Source organism: Lissotriton helveticus, chromosome 12, assembly GCF_964261635.1.
Source record: "Lissotriton helveticus chromosome 12, aLisHel1.1, whole genome shotgun sequence".
NCBI classification, from domain to species: Eukaryota; Metazoa; Chordata; class Amphibia; order Caudata; family Salamandridae; genus Lissotriton; species Lissotriton helveticus.
The window spans coordinates 10561477-10588605 of NC_136073.1; the positions used below are offsets into that span (position 1 = coordinate 10561477).

General features: G+C 48.6%; 1 protein-coding gene across 1 annotated transcript in view; it reads right to left on the reverse strand.

Annotated features, from left to right (window-relative positions):
* MISP (mitotic spindle positioning) overlaps positions 1-27129 on the reverse strand; it is a 161756-nt gene that overhangs the window by 48245 nt on the left and 86382 nt on the right. The window contains exons 4-7 of the mRNA XM_078670538.1: positions 24325-26671; positions 22616-22875; positions 19446-19491; positions 11497-11765 (exon numbers count right to left, since the gene is read on the reverse strand). Of these exons, the coding sequence (XP_078526664.1) occupies positions 11497-11765; positions 19446-19491; positions 22616-22875; positions 24325-26671 (2922 nt within the window). The remainder of the gene's footprint in view (positions 1-11496; positions 11766-19445; positions 19492-22615; positions 22876-24324; positions 26672-27129) is intronic.

Below are 27129 nucleotides of genomic sequence, written 5' to 3' on the forward strand. Positions count from 1 at the left end.
ACATCTACACTCACTCACATTACAAACACCTTCACCACGCATACCAGTGCCTCTCATCTACATTCACTCACATTACAAACACCTTCACCATGCATACCAGTGCCACGCATCTACATTCACTCACATTACAAACACCTTCACCATGCATACCACTGTCACACATCTACATTCATTCACATTACAAACACCTTCACCACGCATACCACTGCCACTCATCTACATTCACTCACATTACAAACACCTTCACCACGCATACCACTGCCACACATCTAGATTCACTCACATTACAAACACCTTCACCACGCATACCACTACCACTCATCTACATTCACTCACATTACAAACACCTTCACCACGCATACCAGTGCCACTCATCTACATTCACTCACATTACAAACACCTTCACCATGCATACCACTGTCACACATCTACATTCACTCACATTACAAACACCTTCACCACGCATACCACTGCCACTCATCTACATTCACTCACATTACAAACACCTTCACCACGCATACCACTGCCACACATCTACATTCACTCACATTACAAACACCTTCACCATGCATACCACTGCCACTCATCTACATTCACTCACATTACAAACACCTTCACCACACATACCACTGCCACTCATCTACATTCACTCACATTACAAACACCTTCACCACGCATACCAGTGCCTCTCATCTACATTCACTCACATTACAAACAGCTTCACCACGCATACCAGTGCCACGAATCTACATTCACTCACATTACAAACACCTTCACCACGCTTACCACTGCCATGCATCTACATTCACTCACATTACAAACACCTTCACCACACATACCACTGCCACTCATCTACATTCACTCACATTACAAACACCTTCACCACACATACCACTGCCACGCATCTACATTCACTCACATTACAAACACCTTCACCACGCATACCAGTGCCTCTCATCTACATTCACTCACATTACAAACACCTTCACCACGCATACCACTGCCACTCATCTACATTCTCTCACATTACAAACACCTTCACCACACATACCAGTGCCACGCATCTACATTCACTCACATTACAAACACCTTCACCACGCATACCACTGCCACTCATCTACACTCACTCACATTACAAACACCTTCACCACGCATACCAGTGCCTCTCATCTACATTCACTCACATTACAAACACCTTCACCACGCATACCACTGCCTCTCATCTACATTCACTCACGGTACAAACACCTTCACCATGCATACCAGTGTCACACATCTACATTCACTCACATTACAAACACCTTCACCACGCATACCAGTGCCTCTCATGTACATTCACTCACATTACAAACACCTTCACCATGCATACCAGTGTCTCTCATCTACATTCACTCACATTACAAACACCTTCACCACGCATACCACTGCCTCTCATCTACATTCACTCACACTACAAACACCTTCACCATACACACCAATGTCACACATCTACATTCACTCACATTACAAACACCTTCACTTCACCACGCATGCCACTGCCTCTCATCTACATTCACTCACATTACAAACTCCTTCACCACGCATACCACTGCCACTCATCTACACTCACTCACATTACAAACACCTTCACCACGCATACCAGTGCCTCTCATCTACATTCACTCACATTACAAACACCTTCACCACGCATACCACTGCCTCTCATCTACATTCACTCACGGTACAAACACCTTCACCATGCATACCAGTGTCACTTATCTACATTCACTCACATTACAAACACCTTCACCACGCATACCAGTGCCTCTCATCTACATTCACTCACATTACAAACACCTTCACCACGCATACCACTGCCTCTCATCTACATTCACTCACACTACAAACACCTTCACCATACACACCAATGTCACACATCTACATTCACTCACATTACAAACACCTTCACTTCACCACGCATGCCACTGCCTCTCATCTACATTCACTCACATTACAAACTCCTTCACCACGCATACCACTGCCACTCATCTACACTCACTCACATTACAAACACCTTCACCACGCATACCAGTGCCTCTCATCTACATTCACTCACATTACAAACACCTTCACCACGCATACCACTGCCTCTCATCTACATTCACTCACGGTACAAACACCTTCACCATGCATACCAGTGTCACTTATCTACATTCACTCACATTACAAACACCTTCACCACGCATACCAGTGCCTCTCATATACATTCACTCACATTACAAACACCTTCACCATGCATACCAGTGTCTCTCATCTACATTCACTCACATTACAAACACCTTCACCACGCATACCACTGCCACACATCTACATTCACTCACATTACAAACACCTTCACCACGCATACCACTGCCTCTCATCTAAATTCACTCACATTACAAACACCTTCACCATGCATACCACTGCCTCATCTACATTCACTCACATTACAAACACCTTCACCACGCATACCACTGCCTCTCATCTACATTCACTCACATTACAAACACCTTCACCACGCATACCACTGCCACTCATCTACACTCACTCACATTACAAACACCTTCACCATGCATACCACTGCCACCCCTCTACATTCACTCACATTACAAACACCTTCACCACGCATACCACTGCCTCTCATCTACATTCACTCACATTACAAACACCTTCACCATGCATACCACTGCCACTCATCTACATTCACTCACATTACAAACACCTTCACCACGCATACCACTGCCTCTCATCTACATTCACTCACACTACAAACACCTTCACCATACACACCAATGTCACACATCTACATTCACTCACATTACAAACACCTTCACTTCACCACGCATGCCACTGCCTCTCATCTACATTCACTCACATTACAAACTCCTTCACCACGCATACCACTGCCACTCATCTACACTCACTCACATTACAAACACCTTCACCACGCATACCAGTGCCTCTCATCTACATTCACTCACATTACAAACACCTTCACCACGCATACCACTGCCTCTCATCTACATTCACTCACGGTACAAACACCTTCACCATGCATACCAGTGTCACTTATCTACATTCACTCACATTACAAACACCTTCAACACGCATACCAGTGCCTCTCATCTACATTCACTCACATTACAAACACCTTCACCATGCATACCAGTGTCTCTCATCTACATTCACTCACATTACAAACACCTTCACCACGCATACCACTGCCTCTCATCTACATTCACTCCCATTACAAACACCTTCACCACGCATACCACTGCCACTCATCTACATTCACTCACATTACAAACACCTTCACCACGCATACCACTGCCACACATCTACATTCACTCACGTTACAAACACCTTCACCACGCATACCACTGCCTCTCATCTACATTCACTCACATTACAAACACCTTCACCACGCATACCACTGCCACACATCTACATTCACTCACATTACAAACACCTTCACCATGCATACCACTGCCACTCATCTACATTCACTCACATTACAAACACCTTCACCATACACACCAATGTCACACATCTACATTCACTCACATTACAAACACCTTCACCACGCATACCACTGCCTCTCATCTACATTCACTCACATTACAAACTCCTTCACCACGCATACCACTGCCACTCATCTACACTCACTCACATTACAAACACCTTCACCACGCATACCACTGCCTCTCATATACATTCACTCACATTACAAACACCTTCACCACGCATACCACTGCCACTCATCTACATTCACTCACATTACAAACACCTTCACCACGCATACCACTGCCACACATCTACATTCACTCACATTACAAACACCTTCACCACGCATACCACTGCCTCTCATCTACATTCACTCACATTACAAACACCTTCACCACGCATACCACTGCCACACATCTACATTCACTCACATTACAAACACCTTCACCATGCATACCACTGCCACTCATCTACATTCACTCACATTACAAACACCTTCACCATACATACCAATGTCACACATCTACATTCACTCACATTACAAACACCTTCACCACGCATACCACTGCCACACATCTACATTCACTCACATTACAAACACCTTCACCACGCATACCAATGTCACACATCTACATTCACTCACATTACAAACACCTTCACTTCACCACGCATACCACTGCCTCTCATCTACATTCACTCACATTACAAACACCTTCACCACGCATACCACTGCCACCCCTCTACATTCACTCACATTACAAACACCTTCACCATGCATACCACTGTCACACATCTACATTCACTCACATTACAAACACCTTCACCACGCATACCACTGTCACACATCTACATTCACTCACATTACAAACACCTTCACCACGCATGCCACTGCCTCTCATCTACATTCACTCACATTACAAACTCCTTCACCATGCATACCACTGCCACACATCTACATTCACTCACATTACAAACACCTTCACCATGCATACCAGAGCCACGCATCTACATTCACTCACATTACAAACACCTTCACCATGCATACCAGAGCCACGCATCTACATTCACTCACATTACAAACACCTTCAACACGCATACCACTGCCTCTCATCTACATTCACTCACGGTACAAACACCTTCACCATGCATACCAGTGTCACTCATCTACATTCACTCACATTACAAACACCTTCACCACGCATACCACTGTCACACATCTATATTCACTCACATTACAAACACCTTCACCACGCATACCACTGCCACTCATCTACATTCACTCACATTACAAACACCTTCACCACGCATACCACTGCCACTCATCTACACTCACTCACATTACAAACACCTTCACCATGCATACCACTGCCACCCCTCTACATTCACTCACGGTACAAACACCTTCACCATGCATACCAGTGCCACACATCTACATTCACTCACATTACAAACACCTTCACCACGCATACCACTGCCACACATCTACATTCACTCACATTACAAACACCTTCACCACGCATACCAGTGCCACACATCTACATTCACTCACATTACAAACACCTTCACCACGCATACCACTGTCACACATCTACATTCACTCACATTACAAACACCTTCACCACGCATGCCACTGTCACACATCTACATTCACTCACATTACAAACACCTTCACCACGCATGCCACTGCCTCTCATCTACATTCACTCACATTACAAACACCTTCAACACGCATACCAGTGCCACTCATCTACATTCACTCACTTTACAAACACCTTCACCACGCATACCACTGCCACACATCTACATTCACTCATATTACAAACACCTTCACCACGCATACCACTGCCACTCATATACATTCACTCACATTACAAACACCTTCACCACGCATACCACTGCCTCTCATCTACATTCACTCACATTACAAACTCCTTCACCACGCATACCACTGCCACGCATCTACATTCACTCATATTACAAACACCTTCACCACGCATACCAGTGCCACGCATCTACATTCACTCACATTACAAACACCTTCAACACGCATACCAGTGCCACTCATCTACATTCACTCACATTACAAACACCTTCACCACGCATACCACTGCCACACATCTACATTCACTCATATTACAAACACCTTCACCACGCATACCACTGCCACTCATATACATTCACTCACATTACAAACACCTTCACCACGCATACCACTGCCTCTCATCTACATTCACTCACATTACAAACTCCTTCACCACGCATACCACTGCCTCTCATCTACATTCACTCACATTACAAACTCCTTCACCACGCATACCACTGCCACACATCTACATTCACTCACATTACAAACTCCTTCACCACGCATACCACTGCCTCTCATCTACATTCACTCACATTACAAACTCCTTCACCACGCATACCACTGCCACACATCTGCATTCACTCATATTACAAACACCTTCACCACGCATACCACTGCCACTCATATACATTCACTCACATTACAAACACCTTCACCACGCATACCACTGCCTCTCATCTACATTCACTCACATTACAAACTCCTTCACCACGCATACCACTGCCTCTCATCTACATTCACTCACATTACAAACTCCTTCACCACGCATACCACTGCCACACATCTACATTCACTCACATTACAAACTCCTTCACCACGCATACCACTGCCTCTCATCTACATTCACTCACATTACAAACTCCTTCACCACGCATACCACTGCCTCTCATCTACATTCACTCACATTACAAACACCTTCACCACGCATACCAGTGCCACGCATCTACATTCACTCACATTACAAACACCTTCAACACGCATACCAGTGCCACTCATCTACATTCACTCACATTACAAACTCCTACACCACGCATACCACTGCCTCTCATCTACATTCACTCACATTACAAACACCTTCACCATGCATACCAGTGTCACACATCTACATTCACTCACATTACAAACACCTTCACCATGCATACCAGTGTCACACATCTACATTCACTCGCATTACAAACACCTTCACCACGCATACCAGTGCCACTCATCTACATTCACTCACATTACAAACACCTTCATCACGCTTACCACTGCCACTCATCTACATTCACTCAAATTACAAACACCTTCACCATGCATACCACTGCCACTCATCTACATTCACTCACATTACAAACACTTTCACCACATATACCACTGCCACTCATCTACATTCACTCACATTACAAACACCTTCACCACGCATACCAGTGCCACACATCTACATTCACTCACATTACAAACACCTTCACCACGCATGCCAGTGCCACGCATCTACATTCACTCACATTACAAACACCTTCAACACGCATACCAGTGCCTCTCATCTACATTCACTCACATTACAAACACCTTCACCACGCATACCACTGTCACTCATCTACATTCACTCACATTACAAACTCCTACACCACGCATACCACTGCCACACATCTACATTCACTCACATTACAAACACCTTCACCACGCATACCACTGCCTCTCATCTACATTCACTCACATTACAAACACCTTCAACACGCATACCACTGTCACTCATCTACATTCACTCACATTACAAACTCCTACACCACGCATACCACTGCCACACATCTACATTCACTCACATTACAAACACCTTCACCACGCATACCAGTGCCACGCATCTACATTCACTCACATTACAAACACCCTCAACACGCATACCAGTGCCACTCATCTACATTCACTCACATTACAAACTCCTACACCACGCATACCACTGCCTCTCATCTACATTCACTCACATTACAAACACCTTCACCACGCATACCACTGCCTCTCATCTACATTCACTCACATTACAAACACCTTCACCACGCATACCACTGCCACACATCTACATTCACTCACATTACAAACACCTTCACCACGCATACCAGTGCCACGCATCTACATTCACTCACATTACAAACACCTTCAACACGCATACCAGTGCCTCTCATCTACATTCACTCATGGTACAAACACCTTCACCATGCATACCAGTGTCACACATCTACATTCACTCACATTACAAACACCTTCACCACGCATACCACTGCCTCTCATCTACATTCACTCACATTACAAACACCTTCACCACGCATACCACTGCCTCTCATCTACATCCACTCACATTACAAACACCTTCACCATGCATACCAGTGCCACACATCTACATTCACTCACATTACAAACACCTTCACCACGCATACCACTGCCACTCATCTACATTCACTCACATTACAAACACCTTCACCACGCATACCACTGCCACTCATCTACACTCACTCACATTACAAACACCTTCACCATGCATACCACTGCCACCCCTCTACATTCACTCACGGTACAAACACCTTCAACACGCATACCAGTGCCACTCATCTACATTCACTCACATTACAAACACCTTCACCACGCATACCACTGCCACACATCTACATTCACTCACATTACAAACACCTTCACCACGCATACCAGTGCCACACATCTACATTCACTCACATTACAAACACCTTCACCACGCATACCAGTGCCACGCATCTACATTCACTCACATTACAAACACCTTCACCACGCATACCACTGCCTCTCATCTACATTCACTCACATTACAAACACCTTCACCACGCATACCACTGCCTCTCATCTACATTCACTCACATTACAAACACCTTCACCACGCATACCACTGCCACTCATCTACATTCACTCACATTACAAACACCTTCACCAAGCATACCACTGCCTCTCATCTACATTCACTCACATTCCAAACACCTTCACCACGCATACCACTGTCACACATCTACATTCACTCACATTACAAACACCTTCACCATGCATACCACTGCCACTCATCTACATTCACTCACATTACAAACACCTTCACCATGCATACTAGTGTCACACATCTACATTCACTCACATTACAAACACCTTCACCATGCATACCACTGCCACTCATCTACATTCACTCACATTACAAACACCTTCACCATGCATACCAGTGTCACACATCTACATTCACTCACATTACAAACACCTTCACCACGCATACCACTGCCACTCATCTACATTCACTCACATTACAAACACCTTCACCACGCATACCACTGCCACTCATATACATTCACTCACATTACAAACACCTTCTCCATGCATACCAATGTCACACATCTGCATTCACTCACATTACAAACACCTTCTCCATGCATACCAATGTCACACATCTACATTCACTCACATTACAAACACCTTCACCACGCATACCACTGCCTCTCATCTACATTCACTCACATTACAAACACCTTCACCACGCATACCACTGCCTCTCATCTACATTCACTCACATTACAAACACCTTCACCACGCATACCACTGCCACACATCTACATTCACTCACATTACAAACACCTTCACCACGCATACCACTGCCACACATCTACATTCACTCACATTACAAACACCTTCACCATGCATACCAGTGTCACACATCTACATTCACTCACATTACAAACACCTTCACCACGCATACCACTGCCACACATCTACATTCACTCACATTACAAACACCTTCACCACGCATACCACTGCCTCTCATCTACATTCACTCACATTACAAACACCTTCACCACGCATACCACTGCCACACATCTACATTCACTCACATTACAAACACCTTCACCACGCATACCAGTGCCACACATCTACATTCACTCACATTACAAACACCTTCACCACGCATACCAGTGCCACGCATCTACATTCACTCACATTACAAACACCTTCACCACGCATACCACTGCCTCTCATCTACATTCACGCACATTACAAACACCTTCACCACGCTTACCACTGCCTCTCATCTACATTCACTCACATTACAAACACCTTCACCACGCATACCACTGCCACTCATCTACATTCACTCACATTACAAACACCTTCACCACGCATACCACTGCCTCTCATCTACATTCACTCACATTACAAACACCTTCACCACGCATACCACTGTCACACATCTACATTCACTCACATTACAAACACCTTCACCATGCATACCACTGCCACTCATCTACATTCACTCACATTACAAACACCTTCACCACGCATACCACTGCCTCTCATCTACATTCACTCACATTACAAACACCTTCACCATGCATACCACTGCCACTCATCTACATTCACTCACATTACAAACACCTTCACCACGCATACCACTGCCTCTCATCTACATTCACTCACATTACAAACACCTTCACCATGCATACCACTGCCACTCATCTACATTCACTCACATTACAAACACCTTCACCATGCATACCAGTGTCACACATCTACATTCACTCACATTACAAACACCTTCACCACGCATACCACTGCCACTCATCTACATTCACTCACATTACAAACACCTTCACCACGCATACCACTGCCACTCATATACATTCATTCACATTACAAACACCTTCTCCATGCATACCAATGTCACACATCTACATTCACTCACATTACAAACACCTTCTCCATGCATACCAATGTCACACATCTACATTCACTCACATTACAAACACCTTCACCACGCATACCACTGCCTCTCATCTACATTCACTCACATTACAAACACCTTCACCACGCATACCACTGCCTCTCATCTACATTCACTCACATTACAAACACCTTCACCATGCATACCACTGCCTCTCATCTACATTCACTCACATTACAAACACCTTCTCCATGCATACCACTGCCTCTCATCTACATTCACTCACATTACAAACACCTTCACCACGCATACCACTGCCACACATCTACATTCACTCACATTACAAACACCTTCACCATGCATACCAGTGTCACACATCTACATTCACTCACATTACAAACACTTTCACCACATATACCACTGCCACTCATCTACATTCACTCACATTACAAACACCTTCACCACGCATACCACTGCCTCTCATATACATTCACTCACATTACAAACACCTTCTCCATGCATACCAATGTCACACATCTACATTCACTCACATTACAAACACCTTCTCCATGCATACCAATGTCACACATCTACATTCACTCACATTACAAACACCTTCACCATGATTCTTTGGTGTGAGCGTCTGCTTATGTTTGTCTGTGTACCTGCTTGCTTGTGCGTGTTTTGTGTGAGAGAAAAGCGAGAGAAATATTACAACCAAAGGACATGTTAAAATATCACTGTGTTTGGCTTTCCTTTTGTATAACGAGTTACCCTGTTTTGGTTATAGAAACAAATTTGTCATGTGTTTTGGTATGTGCTGCAACTAGTATAGACGTCAATAAGCCTCAGCATGTCTTGCCTTTAGCCCCGCCCACTCACCACATTTAAATGAGTACCTGCACTATTTTCCCCCCATTTAAAGCACCGGCCCTTACTGTTTCTGAGAACTCCTGTCACAGTCTAACACTGCCACCTACCGTTCAAAAATGATACATTAATTCTTAATATATTATTAATTGCATTTGTGGTTTACAGGTTTGGTACTATTTGAAAATGTTATATTTTTGGGGGGAGACCCCCCAAACCCCCTTTTTTAATTACCCTCAAATGCGTGGTTTTGTCTTGTGTTGTAAAGACTTCCATGACAACAGTCTTTTCGATGTAATAAATGTGTGGACAATGTAATAGGATGTAAAAACTTCGGAGTAAAGACAGTTTCCTGGAGGGAGGGCGTGTGTACACAGGAGCCCCTCAGGATCAGACGCCCCTGGAAAGTCACTGTGTGGGGGGAGTAGATGGAGTCTAAGGAACCAGTGCCTGAATCCTCCCCCCAGGTTGAATGCCTGTCAACAGACCCGTGAAACTGCCCAACATGCACCCCAGCCCCCAACCCTAGAAGAGTACTTACCCCGCACTCATCCCTTTGCCGCCGAGACCCCCTCTCAAACTCCTCCAACTGCTCGTCCCTTAACTTGCCGGGGGTCCGGGGCTTCCATTCCAAGGGTGGGGGCGCTGGGCCCTTGGGTGTGACCCCATGTGCCGGAGGGGGGCTCTCCTCCCTTAGGGCGGTGTCCCAGGACGGGTCCGGTGCTGTCCTGAAGGCCAGGGGCCGGAAGGGGGCTGCGAAGAGCGAAACCACCTGCTTGTCCGGTGAAACCACCTGCTTGTCCGGTGAGCCTGAGGGAGCAAAGAGAGATGGATGAGGGTCCGGCGGCCACCAAGTAGCCCCCAGGCTCTGCATCCCCTTCAGACAGGCGTAAAACACCCCCTCGGGGAGGCCCAGGCTGCAAGAAGAACTTAAATTCTTAATAGGAATCCTGGGCCAAGAAAACTCCTTTAGGCCTTATAAGTCTCACAGTGTCACCTGCTCTCGAGTCAGACGCCCCTTGGAGGAGGTGAGGGACGTCTCACCCCTGTCACCCCTGGACACTCCCTTCACAAGTAGGGATGGGTGAAATTTGCGTAATCGCGTTACACAAATCTCTGCGAAACGGTAAAAATATCCGCAAACGCGCAGAAATTCCGCGAACACGCGGAATTGCGTGTTCGCAATGCTTTTTTACTGTTCGCAATCGCTGTTTGCGTGCTCGGGGGAAATTTCTCGCGAACCCGCATTTTGAGAACGCGAACAAGTAAAATATTTTGCTAACTTGCGGAACGCAGAATTTTGGGCCATTTTGCGTTCTCCGCGGAACGCGAAATTACCCAAATTATGCAAATTCCGCGAGCGGAACGGAATTTACTGCCCAGGCCTATTCACAAGCATTTCACAGCAGCGAGGTTCACGGCCTCCTCGTGAGCAGCGGTGGAGGGGGCACTTTACAGAGTATTATCTAAATGCTGGCATCTTTATGAAGCTGAATCTACACTCAGCAGACCAACCAGCGACGCACTCAGGCAAACATGTTTGTTTTAAAAGTACACAAAATACACCCTAGGGATAAATACAAGAGACACTGAACTTGTTTAAACAAGTGAGCCAAGCCCGACTCGTGGCTCTGCTCGGCCGATCCTGTTAATTTGCTGGTGGGCCCACCTCTATTTGCGACCCGGTGTTAGGACCCTAAAAGGCGAGGACTAGAGACATGGAGCCCCGCCCCCATGCACTGATTGGACAACCCGACCATCAGGGACGAAGAAGAGTGTGTGCAGTGAAGATGCATTTGAAATAAGTGATCCCAGGGCGGGGACTCCAGGCCGGTGTGTTGTTCTTGACTATAGTCATGATTTCCCAGGGAGAACTATGAGGCCCGCTTGTGTAGCTTCAGGGGGGACCATGGAGGTTTGGGGTGTTACTGTCATCTTGACTTGGTAGTTTGGGTCTGGGGGCCCTGAGTCGGGTATGTTATGTCTGTGTCGGTTTTTCCTTGTTGTTCTCATTTCACTTGGAGCTTTTAACTTTTTCAGTTTTTGGATTGGGATCTTAAGTATATATAGTGACCGGTTTACCAAAAAATGTAGTAAATCACACCCATAAAAATCCTCCTTGAATGGGTCCAACGGCCAAAAGAAGACGGGATGAATGCTTGCAAAGAGTCTAAACAGGGGCCATCGCCCTGTGTAGCATTCCAATCCATCGTTTTTCACTCAATGTTTCACTCTTGTGGCACACCTAATGCAAATCAGTACTTGCCCTGTTCCTCATTGAAACAATCCAACCCAAAACCTGGTCATCTCACCCCTCCACCCTGCCGCCCACAGCTTTTTGAGTTGTGAAATTTGAGATGTATCCCTCCAAAGCTCACTAAGCTATGCAATGGCTGTTGTTCCTGTTGAAAGGCTGAGCACAGGTTCTTCTGTGCTGACAATTCCAGCTAAAACTTCTTCTCTCCTGACCGTTCAGCTAGCGATGACCCCATCTTCTGTTCTCGAGTTCTGCTGAGTTCAAAGTGGGCTTGTGTTTTTGCACACTTGCCTTCTCTTCTTGTGTAGGAGGCAGCTTTTAACTCTCATGCAGTAAAGTAGTTCCCTGCCTCCTTATGCCAGCATATTCCATTTTCTCCTTGCTGGTGCCAGGTTCTGGCTTTGCCCGCCTTCTACCAGCTTCAGACGCACACTCTTGACACCTACCATCGCTGAGGCACCAATTCTTTCGGAGAGTGTGTTCAACAAGTTAGGATAGTTTCTAAGTTTGGAGCGAGAAGCAGGGTGGAAACAGCCACGGCTGCAGTGAAGCGGCATTGCTCTGTGGATCTTTTGAGCAGGACAAGGTGGTGATGGGTTTAGATCTGGCTTTGGCCAAAACCTTTGGTTTTTACTGTAATGATAATAGGTGGGTTCAGCCTGCCCTCCCTATCCATTGCTCTGGCGGCGTGCCATTCACATTTCTCCTCCACCCTGCACGACATGGAGTCTGGGCCAGTGGCCCGCGCCACTTCTGCCTTTGGGTAGCTTCAGTCTGAGTGCCACCGTGCTGCCCTTCCGCTAGTAGCACATTCACACACAAAGTAGTTCCTTCTAATGCCAAGTAAAAGAATGTGTTTTTTTAAAAAAAAAAATTAAAGAGAAAATGTTTTACTTTTTGGCAATGTTTTTTGCTATAAAATATTGGTGAGTGTGCAGCAGCCCATCCAATAATACCATTTTACAAAACCCATGACAGTATAAAAAAAACATTAACTTCCCTAAAAGGTTGGTAGCCAACAGCAGGCCTATTGACTTTGCCACTGCTTGTTCTTCATGTTTTTGTCTTAAATTTTCTTTTCAACTAAAAGAAGGAGGTGACTGTATTTTTCTGAAAGTTTAAACATGCATACTTGCTGTCTCCTGCCATCTCATATCTAGCCACTGGGTGGCACTGCTGTACCACCTCTGACCCAGTAGATGGCCAGCAGCAGAGTTACACCTCACAACATGCCTCTGTAGTATGTAAAACAGTACAGCATTCGACCTACTCATGTACTACAAATGCTTTTCACAAACAGACATCCAGAGGAATCCGCCTCACCTCTCTTTTCTGTGCAGAGATCGCTCCATGCGTGTAGAGTCAGACCATTGCTATTCACAAACTACACTTCTAAAGTTACTACAGACAGAAGGGTCCCAAGCCCAAAAGAAGCAGTAAACCTACTCCTGCCTTGGTGTAAGTCTGGCACCACACATGGCCACTCACAGGTATTGCATCCCACTGACATAGAAAGTAATGGAGTCCGTGACTCAATATCTTTCATCTTATAAAATAATATTAAATGTATCTATCTGAAAGTTAGACTAATTTACAAATAAATATTTTATATTTTCAAAAATTAATCATTCTTTTTTAGATAAACATTTTCATTAAACTTTTATTGCACATTTGAATTATATTATTTTTAATTAATATGAAAATCCATAACTATTAATTACATTCAAGTAGCCCCCGACCTTCTAGGTCCTGCACACTGCTCCCCCGCTGCCCCTCCTTGTTGCCCAGAGGCACAGCTTTGGTCCTCGAGCTCTCCTTGAACTGTTGTTCGAGCTACGGTCTCTCCTGATATTGTCTGCTTTCACTTTTAAAATTGCACTTTAATTTCATTATTATTGTTGTGCCCACATTGTAAATACTGCTCTGCAGTATTTCTTCCCCACCACACTGCTTTTTAAAAAAAAAATGAATGTCACCCGTGCCGTTTCCCTCCCTTTCCAGCCCCCTGCCCCCCACTCCCGGACAGCCCCCTCCTACCTCCGAGTACTACTTATGGAGGCCGCTACATAGCTGTGCAGCAGATTTGCGCAGCAGGCGTGCCGCCGTTGCGACAAAGGCAAGCCCGTCCGCGTCCGTCTGTGGCTGGATCGCGCCCAGCGCTAGGGACCCTGGATTCTGCATTCCGACAGATACTCCGCTGCAGAGCTCTGTGCCCTGGACCACGGACGCAACAACTGCTGCCTCGCATCACCCCGCTCCACAGCGGGACCTTCATTTGCACTCACTGCAGTTTCACCTCCACCCTTGGACCGACCACTATCGCAGCAAACTGCGCTGCGCTATCCCCGTCGGCTGAAACCTGCGCGGAACAGCTCAGCTTTCTACTGATTAATGCCAGATTTTCTGCAAAGAATCCACTAAAGCCTAGGGCACCATCTCCATCCTTGCCCCGACGTGACCTTCATTACAGAGACCTGGCTCACCATCACATCCACCCGACATCGCCACCACAACACCCACCGGCTACAAGATGAAACACTGCGACTGCACCAACAGACATGAAGATGACATCGCCATCATACACATAGACTCATTCATCTGCACCATCACCGATGCCGAAACCACGCTGACCTTTGAACACAGGAACTTCCAGCTCTGCATAGACGACAGAACCACCGTCAGAGGTACCCTCGCTTACAAGCCCCACGAACCGGCCTCAGCGACACTATCACGGAATTAATCACCCTCTCGCCATCGAACCCAAACACTACATCTTCCTGGGAAACTTCAACTTCCACCTGGACAACCCCACTGACACCAACTCGACCGACCTCCTGGAATGAATGGACAACGTCAGCCTCAAGCAGCTGGTCACGGACCATACACACAGAGCAGGACACACGCTGGACCCCGTCTTCACATCCAATAACAGAATTAGATACAGACACACTACTGAACTCACCTGATCTGACCACTCCATTGTTCACATGACCATTCCCGGACCTCCCGCACCCCCCAGCCTCCACAATGCCTCCTTTTGCAGCTGGACCACGGTCACGCAGCACCAATGGACCGACGCCCTCAGCATTACCCAGCCCAACATCACCACCACTCTGAACCAAGCAGTGGAGAACTTCAATGCCTGGATCACCAGCGCCGCAGACGGAGGCACTCCTACCAAACCCGCGAAAACGCACAGATCCACCAAATGAGCCAGTTGGTACACTACAGAACTGAGCGTGTCGAAACACAGGTACCAAAAACTGGAAAGAATATGGCGCATCAACAAGAACGACAGTGACTGTGCCACGTTCAAGTCAGCCCTCAACAACTACCATGCAAGCTCATAGCAGCAAAAAAGGAGGCCGCCACACACCGCATCAACACCAGCGCCAACCAAACCAAGGAACCCTTCACCATCATTAAAGAGTTCACCTGCCCGTCAGCCACCGAAAACTCAATCCTCTCCTCACAGGAACTCTGCAACGCACTCTCTGACCACTTCCACAACAAGATAGCAATCATTTACAGAAACATCGATCTTCAACCTACTGACCTGCTCAGCATCACATCAAACACCGATGCCGACCACCCACTCGCCATATGGGAACAACTCAGCCCACCAAACAAAACCACTCAAATGACCTCCATTCACTCAGAAGCACACACCGACCCATAGCCCCACTGACTTTTTACCCTCAGAAGAGACGAGATCAGCTACCAGCTCAAGACCATCGTCAATGCCTCCATCGCCACAGCCACCTTTCCTGATGTCTGGAAACACGCAGAGGTAAGACAGCTCCTCAAGAAACCCTCTGCAGACCCCAGAGAGATCCAGCCCTACTGCCCATCTCACTGGTCCCGTTTCCCACCCAAGTCCTGGTGAAGGCCATCAACCTCTAACTCACTGAACACCTGGAAAGAAACAACCTGCTAGACCCTTCCCAAACAGGATTCAGACCCAGTAACATCACCGAGACAGCCCTGATTGCCGCAATAGATGACATCCACACCCTACTCTGCAGAGGAGAAACCGCCGCCCTGATCCTCCTCGACCTCGCTTCAGCCTTTGACACAGTCTCCCACCACACACGCATCGATCTACTATGCCAGATCGTAATCACAGGTGACGCACTCAGATGGATGGCATCTTTTCTCACTGGGCGCACCAGAGAATCTGTCTCCCCCCTTCATTTCAAAACCTAAGCCCACTATCTGCGGCATCCCTCAAGGCTCATCCCTCAGTCCAACCCTCTTCAACTTTAAGATGACACAGCTCGCAGACATTGTTAGAATCCACAACAACATCATCTCTTACGATGAGGACACCGGCCTTGTCCTCTCGCTATCAGCAGACCCACCATCTGCAACTGTATGAAGAACGTCTCACTCAGCCTGGATGAAGAACTGCCTGAAGCTCAACACTGACAAAACTGAAGTTCTGATCTTCGGCAGACACCTTCCTCTGGAATGACTTCCGGCAGCCCTCGGAACTCAGACCCACCCCCACGCCGAAAGAGCACACCGGCAACCTCGGCATCACACTGGACAGCAAACTCTCACTGAAACGCCAGGTCAGCACCGTCTCCTCAACCTGCTTCCGTACGCTCTGCATGCTCCACAAAGTCTTCAATTGGCTGCCCATCAGCAGCAGGAAAATGGTGGTGCAGGCCCTTATCACCAGCCGGCTGAACTACGGCAACACACTCTATCCCGAAACCACCACTGAACTCATGAGAAGACTCCGACGATCCAGAACGCAGCAGCCAGACTGATCCTCAACTTCACAAGTGGACTCCGATCACCCAGCACCTCAAAGGCCTCCACTGGCTCCCCATTGAGAAAAGATGCCGAATCAAGCTACCGACCCACACCTTCAAAGCCCTCCAAGACCAGGGACCTGCCTTCATGAACCACTGCCTGCACTTCCACCGACCTCCCAGGAGCCTCCGCTCCGCACACCTCACCCGCGCACAAATACCACGCATCCAACGCTGCTGCACAGGAGGACGCTCTCCTCCACCTCGCGGCCAAATCCTGGAATCCCTTCCCCTTCCCCTTGGTACTTCACCATCACTGACTCACTGCAGGAGGGACTCAAGGCCGGGCTCTTTGACTGATACCCGCAGCACAGCGCCTGGATACCCTCTTGGGTGATAAGCCGCACTTTATAAATACAGATTGATTGATAAATATAATTTAAGTATTAAAATGCAAGCAAGGGTGGATTATTCAGTTTTACAGTTTGATAAAATATCATATTTATACATTAAATGAAATATTTAAAATGTTTAATATGCATTTAGGTTGATGAGTTAATGTTCTGTTACATTTTATTTTATTAGTTCTAGGTTAATAATACTTGCGTTAAAATTAAGCTACATTTTAGTGTTACATTAAAATGTTTGTATTTTTTTTTTTACACTATTAAACTTTATTATTTTTGTTTCTACTTTCCCACGGGGTGATCTCCATCCTGGTGGCTGAGATACGCGGCTATCTGTGGAAAGTTACTAGCAGTAAATTTACGCTTTAAATTCTGTCTTAGATGTCTTCACCTCCTTAAATAAGCGAGCGGAGACACGTAAGTCTGTACTTGCATGTAAATCTATGCTGAGAAATGGTAAATAGGGAAAAGGGGGAGGCCTACACCTATGTGCAAGAGTATGTCTACACATGAGGTAATCCATATGTGTAAATTTACATTTAGGATTATAGCCCAGAGTATATTTAACCCCTTGCATGCTGATGACGGCCCCCAGCCGTCATGCACTACGGCGCTCGTGTGCTAATGACGGCTGGGGGCCGTCATAAACCAGCCCACTTGCGATTTTGCCGCACAGGCGCAGAATCGCGGCCGCATGCAAGGGGTTAAGCTACGGGATGGGACGAACATACCACGCGCCACCCATGATGTCCAGCAACTGCTCCAGCATCCAGCAGGCCGGGTGGCTCCCCCAGGACACTGGCTGCAGTTTCAACAAGCTGTAGAGTTTTATGGAGGAGATGTTGGGGGGGGGGAGAAGAAGAGCCTCTTATGCAGTTCTCAGCACAAGCTCCCCCCCTCTCCAGGGTCCCGCTGCATCCCCACACAGTGACATTTTTTTTTTAAGTTGGCAAGTGTGCAAGCATTCCAGGCTGCCACCTCTCAGTGACTGGTGCCCAGGGTCACACAGCACAACTGGAAACATTGTGCAGCTCTTCTATGTCATGTGCCCTGCGGAAGTACTCACCACCGTGACCGGGGACTGCTCCGGGTGACTGAGAGCCTCTAGTGTCCTGCGGACAAAAGAAACAAGAGGAGTGTGGGCGAGACACAATGGAGGGACAATGAAAGAGTAATAGGGAAGAAATGCACACAGAGAAACAGATCAAACACAATGAAAGACTGAGATGAAGTACTCATCTTTGGGACCAACGCCAATCCCTGGACGCCAATCCCTGGAACGACACCTGGTGGCAGCAGAACTGGGTCCGCTCCCAGACCCTCGGACCACGCCAGGAACCTCGGCATCATACTGGAGAACAGGCTCACCATGAAAAACCAAGATGAAGGCAGTCTCCTCAGCTGCTTCCTCACCCTACGCAGGCTCAGGAAGATCTTCCAATAGATCCCCATCAGCACTAGACTCACCGTCACCCAGACCCTCCTCACCACGGCAACACTCTTTACATTGGAGTCACCACTCAGCTACGAAACAGACCTCAAACCATCCAGAACGCAGCAGCCAGGCTCTTCCTCGACCCCCTAAGGCGAGCCCGCATCACCCCCTCACCTCAGAGCACTCCACTGGCTCCCTGTATGTATGTCACTTCAAAATGCCCACCCATGCCAAGGCCCTACGCCACTAAGCACCCTCCTACCTAAACCACAGTCTGAATCTACACCAAACCATCTCCTTTGCCAACGCTCCCCGCTACCCCTGAAGCAAAAGCGACGCCCGCTCCTTCTACCTGGCCACCAAGACCTGGAACGGCCTCCACCCTCCACCTCCGGCCTCCCCACCCTGCAGGATTTCAGAAACGGCCTAAAAACCTGGCTGTTCGACTGACACTCCCAGCAGCAGTTACCCCCACCCAGTGCCTGGAAACCCTCACGGGTGATAAGCAGCGCTTTACAAATCCTGTTTTATTGATTGAGATTCAGGCAAGGAGAGGAGCATGGAGGCATGGGAGAGAGATACAGTGAAAGACTGACAGACAGACAGACAGATACACACATGTATGGAGCGGCCCAGGCATATATGAACCAGAGAGAGAGGTCTGTGTCGAGGGAGACGTGGGGACACACGTGGAAAGATGTGGAAATGCATGAAGATTGGAGAGGGCAGTGGGCAACGAAACTTGAGGGGACCCCCTGCAAAGTACACGGAGGCCTGCCCCCCCACGCTCCAGACCCAGCCAGGGGCTCTCAGACCAGGGGCCCGCTGCCCGTGCATAGATCTGGAGGGGGCCCCTGGAGCTCAGGGGCCACCCTACACCGCGGGGGCTGCGGGCTAATGTTACACCACTGGGAGGGGAGGGTCTGGAGGAGAGACAGAGTACAGCATGGAGGAGAAGCAAGGAGAGGAAGAGACATAAACAGACAGACTGAGACAAAGCTGAACTGAGAGATGCAGAGGGGGGTAAGCAATATATGGAGGGCTGCACTGAGGGGTGTCTGAAACGTGGAAGGGTAGGAGAGCCAGGAAGAGGTCTGCTAAAGAGAGGGTGGTGTGGAGTAAATTGCAAGGTGGATCAGGAGGGAGATAAAGTCAGGAACAGGGTGAGATTTAGAGCGAGACAGAGCAAGAGATGAAGAGGAGAGCCAGCAAAGGGGGTGAAGTCAGGTACTGGGAGAGATGGATGTCTGATGAGGTCATGAGTGTCTGAGGCTCTGAGTGTCTGTGGCTCTGAGTGTCTGTGGCTCTGAGTGTCTGTGGCTCTAAGTGATTGTGGCTCTGAGTGATTGTGGCTCTGAGTGTCTGTGGCTCTTAGTGTCTGCGGCTCTGAGTGTCTGCGGCTCTGAGTGTCTGCGGCTCTGAGTGTCTGCGGCTCTGAGTGTCTGCGGCTCTGAGTGTCTGCGGCTCTGAGTGTCTGCGGCTCTGAGTGTCTGCGGCTCTGAGTGTCTGCGGCTCTGAGTGTCTGTGGCTCTGAGTGTCTGTGGCTCTGAGTGTCTGCGGCTCTGAGTGGGTGTGGCTCTGAGTGTCTGTGGCTCTGAGTGTCTGTGGCTCTGAGTGATTGTGGCTCTGAGTGTCTGTGGCTCTTAGTGTCTGTGGCTCTGAGTGTCTGCGGCTCTGAGTGTCTGTGGGTGTCTGTGGCTCTTAGTGTCTGCGGCTCTGAGTGTCTGCGGCTCTGAGTGTCTGCGGCTCTGAGTGTCTGCGGCTCTGAGTGTCTGCGGCTCTGAGTGTCTGCGGCTCTGAGTGTCTGCGGCTCTGAGTGTCTGTGGCTCTGAGTGTCTGTGGCTCTGAGTGTCTGTGGCTCTGAGTGGGTGTGGCTCTGAGTGTCTGTGGCTCTGAGTGGGTGTGGCTCTGAGTGTCTGTGGCTCTGAGTGTCTGTGGCTCTGAGTGTCTGTGGCTCTGAGTGTCTGTGGCTCTGAGTGTCTGTGGCTCTGAGTGTCTGTGGCTCTGAGTGTCTGTGGCTCTGAGTGTCTGTGGCTCTAAGTGATTGTGGCTCTGAGTGTCTGTGGCTCTAAGTGATTGTGGCTCTGAGTGATTGTGGCTCTGAGTGTCTGTGGCTCTGAGTGTCTGCGGCTCTGAGTGTCTGCGGCTCTGAGTGTCTGCGGCTCTGAGTGTCTGCGGCTCTGAGTGTCTGCGGCTCTGAGTGTCTGCGGCTCTGAGTGTCTGCGGCTCTGAGTGTCTGCGGCTCTGAGTGTCTGTGGCTCTGAGTGTCTGTGGCTCTGAGTGTCTGTGGCTCTGAGTGTCTGTGGCTCTGAGTGTCTGTGGCTCTGAGTGTCTGTGGCTCCGAGTGTCTGTGGCAACACCACTGTGGCTCAGTGTGTCTGTGATCCCACCCTGTGGCTCTGAGTGTTTGTGATCACACCCTGTGGCTCTGAGTGTCTGTGGTAACACACCTGTGGCTCTGAGTGCCTGTGATCACACCCTGTGGCTCTGAGTGTCTGTGATCACACCCTGTGGCTCTGAGTGTCTGTGGTAACACACCTGTGGCTCTGAGTGTCTGTGATCACACCCTGTGGCTCTGAGTGTTTGTGATCACACCCTGTGGCTCTGAGTGTCTGTGGTAACACACCTGTGGCTCTGAGTGCCTGTGATCACACCCTGTGGCTCTGAGTGTCTGTGGTAAGACACCTGTGGGTCTGTGGTAGCAGCCCTGTGACTCCTAGTGTCTGTGGTACCACACCTGTGGCTCTGAGTGTATGTGCACCACACCTGTGGACCTGCACAAGTCAGAGCCTAGAACCTACCCCTGAAGAAGTAGTCACTTCGTTTCTGTCCCTGTCGCGGATCTGCCCCCTCTCAAACTCCTCCAGCTGCCACTGCTTCAGCTTGCCAGGGGTCCTGGTCTCCCATTCATGGGGCGGTGTTGCCGGCCCTCTCGGCGCGGGGCTGTAAGTCTGATCGGTGGGTCCTCCAGGTAGATCCTGGTCCGATGCTGGGGCGATGTTCAGGACCAATGGCTGGAACGAGGTAGAGAACAGCGACACCACGTGCCTGTCCGGGGAGCCTGCAAGAACTGACAGGTTTTACCAGGATGTGAGACTTTTAATCTGTGAGTTGGTAAAATTCATTTTTTCAACTTCTTGGAATGAAGTTATTTTATGAGCATGTTGGCCTTGTAGTAGAACAGGAGTCACCCTGGAGGTGGTGTCTGTTCTGTGGAAGGCTGTAGATGGTCCCACTTTCCCTGTAATCCCTCCACCCCCCTCATTCTTTGTCAGTGAAAAGGGAGGCAGTATGTGCTGAACTGAGACTTGTGTTGATTAGCTGCGTTTATGTATGATATAAAGTTTCAAAGGTGCACACACCATCGGTGAGAGTGCAGAGCCCCCCTGGACCCCTGCCTTAGAGGGAGCGCCATTCAAGGATGGCTGGAACCTCTCCGCATCCACCCTGGCACACTGTGGCATCTACAGGACTTTATCGAGCTCTCCTTTGACGTCATAGATGAGGTGAATATATGGTGTTTGGCCTTTATCAACTACTACGCATATGCATTGACCTTAGGGCAGTGCTTTAAATGGGAAATTAGAAGTGGCTGTACTTACTAATTAGACTGGTGGGTAGTTAGGGGCGCGTCTGGGGCGTGGCTGTGAGCCAGGTATTTAGCAATAGCCACATAAGTAAGCTTTAATGCAAATACTCGGATTGTGATGTAAAGCGCTTAAATGCCCATGGGCCAAATTTGCGCAATATCAAACTGCCTCCTTACATAAGAGACATGGCAGGCATCAGCTTCTATGGCATACAGTGCAGAGCCTAATTTTTGGCAGTTTGATATTGCGCGAATTTGGGCCATGGAAATTTAAGCGCTTTACATGACAATAAGAACATTTGCATTCATGCTTACTTTTTTAAGCACCACTGGTTAAGGGAGTTGTCCAGAATCACTGGATGATGAGCCGACATCGAGATGCGAACGTGGTTCTCCAATTCCACTGTCGGCATCTCTAACCATATCCTCATTCTTGTTGCGATGGCAATGAGAACCTAACACTGCAGGAGCTACCCAGCGCAGGTATACACAGGCTGTTGCCAGCCAGAGCGGCACATAAACGCGCTCCATCGGAAAGGGTCATTTTCAGTTTTTGAGTGCACATACCCGTACTTCAGGGCCTGAGCCCTGCTGCTTCTGGGAGTACCGGTACTCTCCTTGCTCAAAAATAAGTTCCGGTACTCAGGGGGAGAAAACTGAGACGTGCCAGTTAAGCACTGTCTTAGGGTTTTTTTAATAATATTTTATTTTTATTGGTGCCCTGCACAGGCCGTCTTTTCTTCTCATTTAATGTCCGATTTTATTACTTATGTGTGTATTTTACTAAACATATGCAATATAGCAAGAGCTATTTTAGGTGGGAGACAGCTAAAATAGAGTCTTTTTTGGCTGAAAAAAATCATGAGTCTCTCGTCTGAATTGGGTCTATTGGCACGCGTGTACGTTGACGTTGCTCCTCACCTGATGCCTGATCTTGCTCCTGAGAGTCGTCAGGCAGCGTACCGCTGAGGTCAGCCGACGAGGAGCCGCTGGGCTGCTGGGATAGCATCCGCCTCTGCTGCTGCAGCTCCTCCTCCCGCTGCAGGACTTCCTGGATTTCCCGCTCAATCAAGGACGACGTATGCGTCCGCAGCGGCTTCATGGTGAAGCTCTGCTCCTGATACAAAGCCTTCTCGCTGGGCTTGAGTCTGGGAGGAGGTTCATCTGGGGGGTCTTGGGCGGTGACTACTGGGGACAGTGTGGGGGTCCAGGGCTTCCAGCTGAAATACTCTTTTTGCACAATGATGATTTTTTTAGGGGTCACCGAAGAGTCTTGCTCGTCTGCTTTTGCCTGCTCATCATGTTTCGGAGTCTGTAAATCATGGTCGCTGGAAGGATGCCAGTCGTACCTGGAGAAGTGGGTGTAGGGAGCGGGGACACTCGGCTCTCCAGCACCTTCAATGCTGGATAAAAGGTAGGGGGCATAGGCTTCCAAGGGTATGCGAGTCACCTCTTCACGGCTTCTTCTTGTAACTTCTGGGCTTACATTTTGGGCTTGGTTTTGCTCCTGCATCTCCACTGGGACAAAGCTTGAATTTCTCTCGTATAGATCCAAATCGGGAGATTTATAGTGGATTGATTTGACAGGTAGTACCGGCACCTCATCGTCCAGCTCAAACCTCTTTTTCCGCTCCCCGACCTCTTCCAGTGGACCTTTGTGGTACAGCCCCACCACTTTCCCCTGGCTTATCAGATCATCCTCACGTTTGCTATCCATCTCAATCTCCCTCTGGATGAAGTAGGAGCCCCGGCGGCTCTCTTTGCTTTTCCTGGGGGGTGTAGAAGGAGGCGAGCGGTACAGAAGGGGTGTTTTGAAGATGGCGATCATCTCCTGGGTGCTGGCCGATCCTTGAATCCCCCTCTCCCTGCGCAGTTCCTCCTCTCTCTCCAGCGCCAGACGAATCTCCTTTTCGATGGGAGTTTCATACCTGGTAGGTGGTTCGGTACCAGAATCTTGTACATGCCAGTTCCCTGAGCCTTCTCTTGAGGTGCCTCCATCGCTGCCATACCCTGCACCAAAGCCTTCGTCATTCCCGGAGTCCATGTGCTCTCTGGAGGAGGTGACGAGGAGCTGCCGTGTGATGGCCCTTCTTTTGCCGCTTTCCGGTTCTTCCATTTCTACCCTGGCTCTCTGCTGTCCTACCATCTCATCTTCCAGGGACGGCACCAGCGAGGCTTCGTAGCCACCTGCCTCTCCCCGTGGAGATTCACCAGGATAATAGCTGAGTTGAGCAGCTGCTGTCCGAGTGTATGGACTTCCATCCTCCACCTGCCACTCCCTCTCGTACACGTACCCAGTAGGCTCTGATGGTTTGAGTGGTCTGCTTTGTGGCTTCAGTCCCTGTAGAAGATCTGGTTTGCGCTGTTCCAACATCAGGAACTGCTGCCTCGCAGCCAGGAAGTTGATTTGTTCTGTATCTACGTTCTCCTGGTTGAAGGATTTGCTTCGTGAGTCCGGTGTCCCAAACTGTCCATCAAACTCGGTGGCAGATGTTTCGGGCATCTTTCTGGGTGAAGTAGGTGGGCTATCTGCCTCGGAGCCCAGCTCGCCCATCGAACGCCACTGTCGGAGCGGGCTCATCTTCACTTTCTGGCCCTCGATTATACGCTTACGCTCATCCTCCAGCTCCCTCAGCCTATCCGGCGAGGCTTCCACGGCAACAATGTGGTACTCCAGCTCTTCGTCTGACTCAGAGTAGAGCTTGGCTGGTTTCCTATCCTCCTTGTAGGCACGAAGGTCGTATAGCTCCCCCTTCCGGACCAATTCCAGCTTGGAGTCCCTGTCCGGAGAGGGCACCCAGAGGTCTGCTCTGTGAATACCATCAGTTGGCGAATAGTTATCAGTGACCCGACTGGGTGTAGCGGAGAAATCCCGATAGTTTATCAAGGGCTTTCTTTCTAGACTGCCTGTTTTCATGTTGGTGATGATGTACTCTCTGTCGTTGGACGCGTCTTCTTCGACCCATTGGCTGCCATTGTACCTGGGCTGGCGGTCCATGTATCTCTCCTCCCACCTGGTTTCAATCGTGTAGAGGGTCCCATCATCGCCAAGGACTTCTCGATGGGTCTGAGTATTTGGGGTGCTGGTGACCAAGCTCCTGGTCACTCGATCCATGCCTGGGGAGGGGTCCTTTGCCTCTAGGAGACTCTGGGGTTCCTGCTCAAGCACCCTTCGTCTGTGCCTGTCCTCCTGCACAGGCTCAGGGGCTCCTTCTGCCTCCTGGCCTACAGGACGAATGCCGCCTTCCCTTGCTCCTCCGGCGATGACCTGCCAAGAGAAAAGACAACATCATATTAAAGGAGATTAAAAAATGGCACTGCCCCTCACATACCCTCCAGTAAGGCTTCTGCCAGTGTTAGCTAAACAAGTACCCCCTCACGCACCCTGCAGTAACCCTACCACAAGTGTTAGTAAATCAGCGCCCGCGCTGTGTGCCCCGGGGCACTGTAGTGTTACAGAAAGGACTGCACCCGCTTGTGCCGCCCCCTCTGAAATACTGATAGCGCTGGAGCACAGGTATTGCCAGTGCTCTCTTGAGATGGAGCCCCATTTGCACTGGGGTGGCAGAGTGGGCTAAAGAACGGTGATGGATTAAACCCAGATCTGTTGACTGGGTGTGAGTGTTTGATTGGTTTAGATGCTCCGTCCATCACCACCCCCTTTTGTACCACTTTGTTCGCCATAAGTTGGCAGGGTATGCTCAGACGTGAGTCCCTTGCTCACTT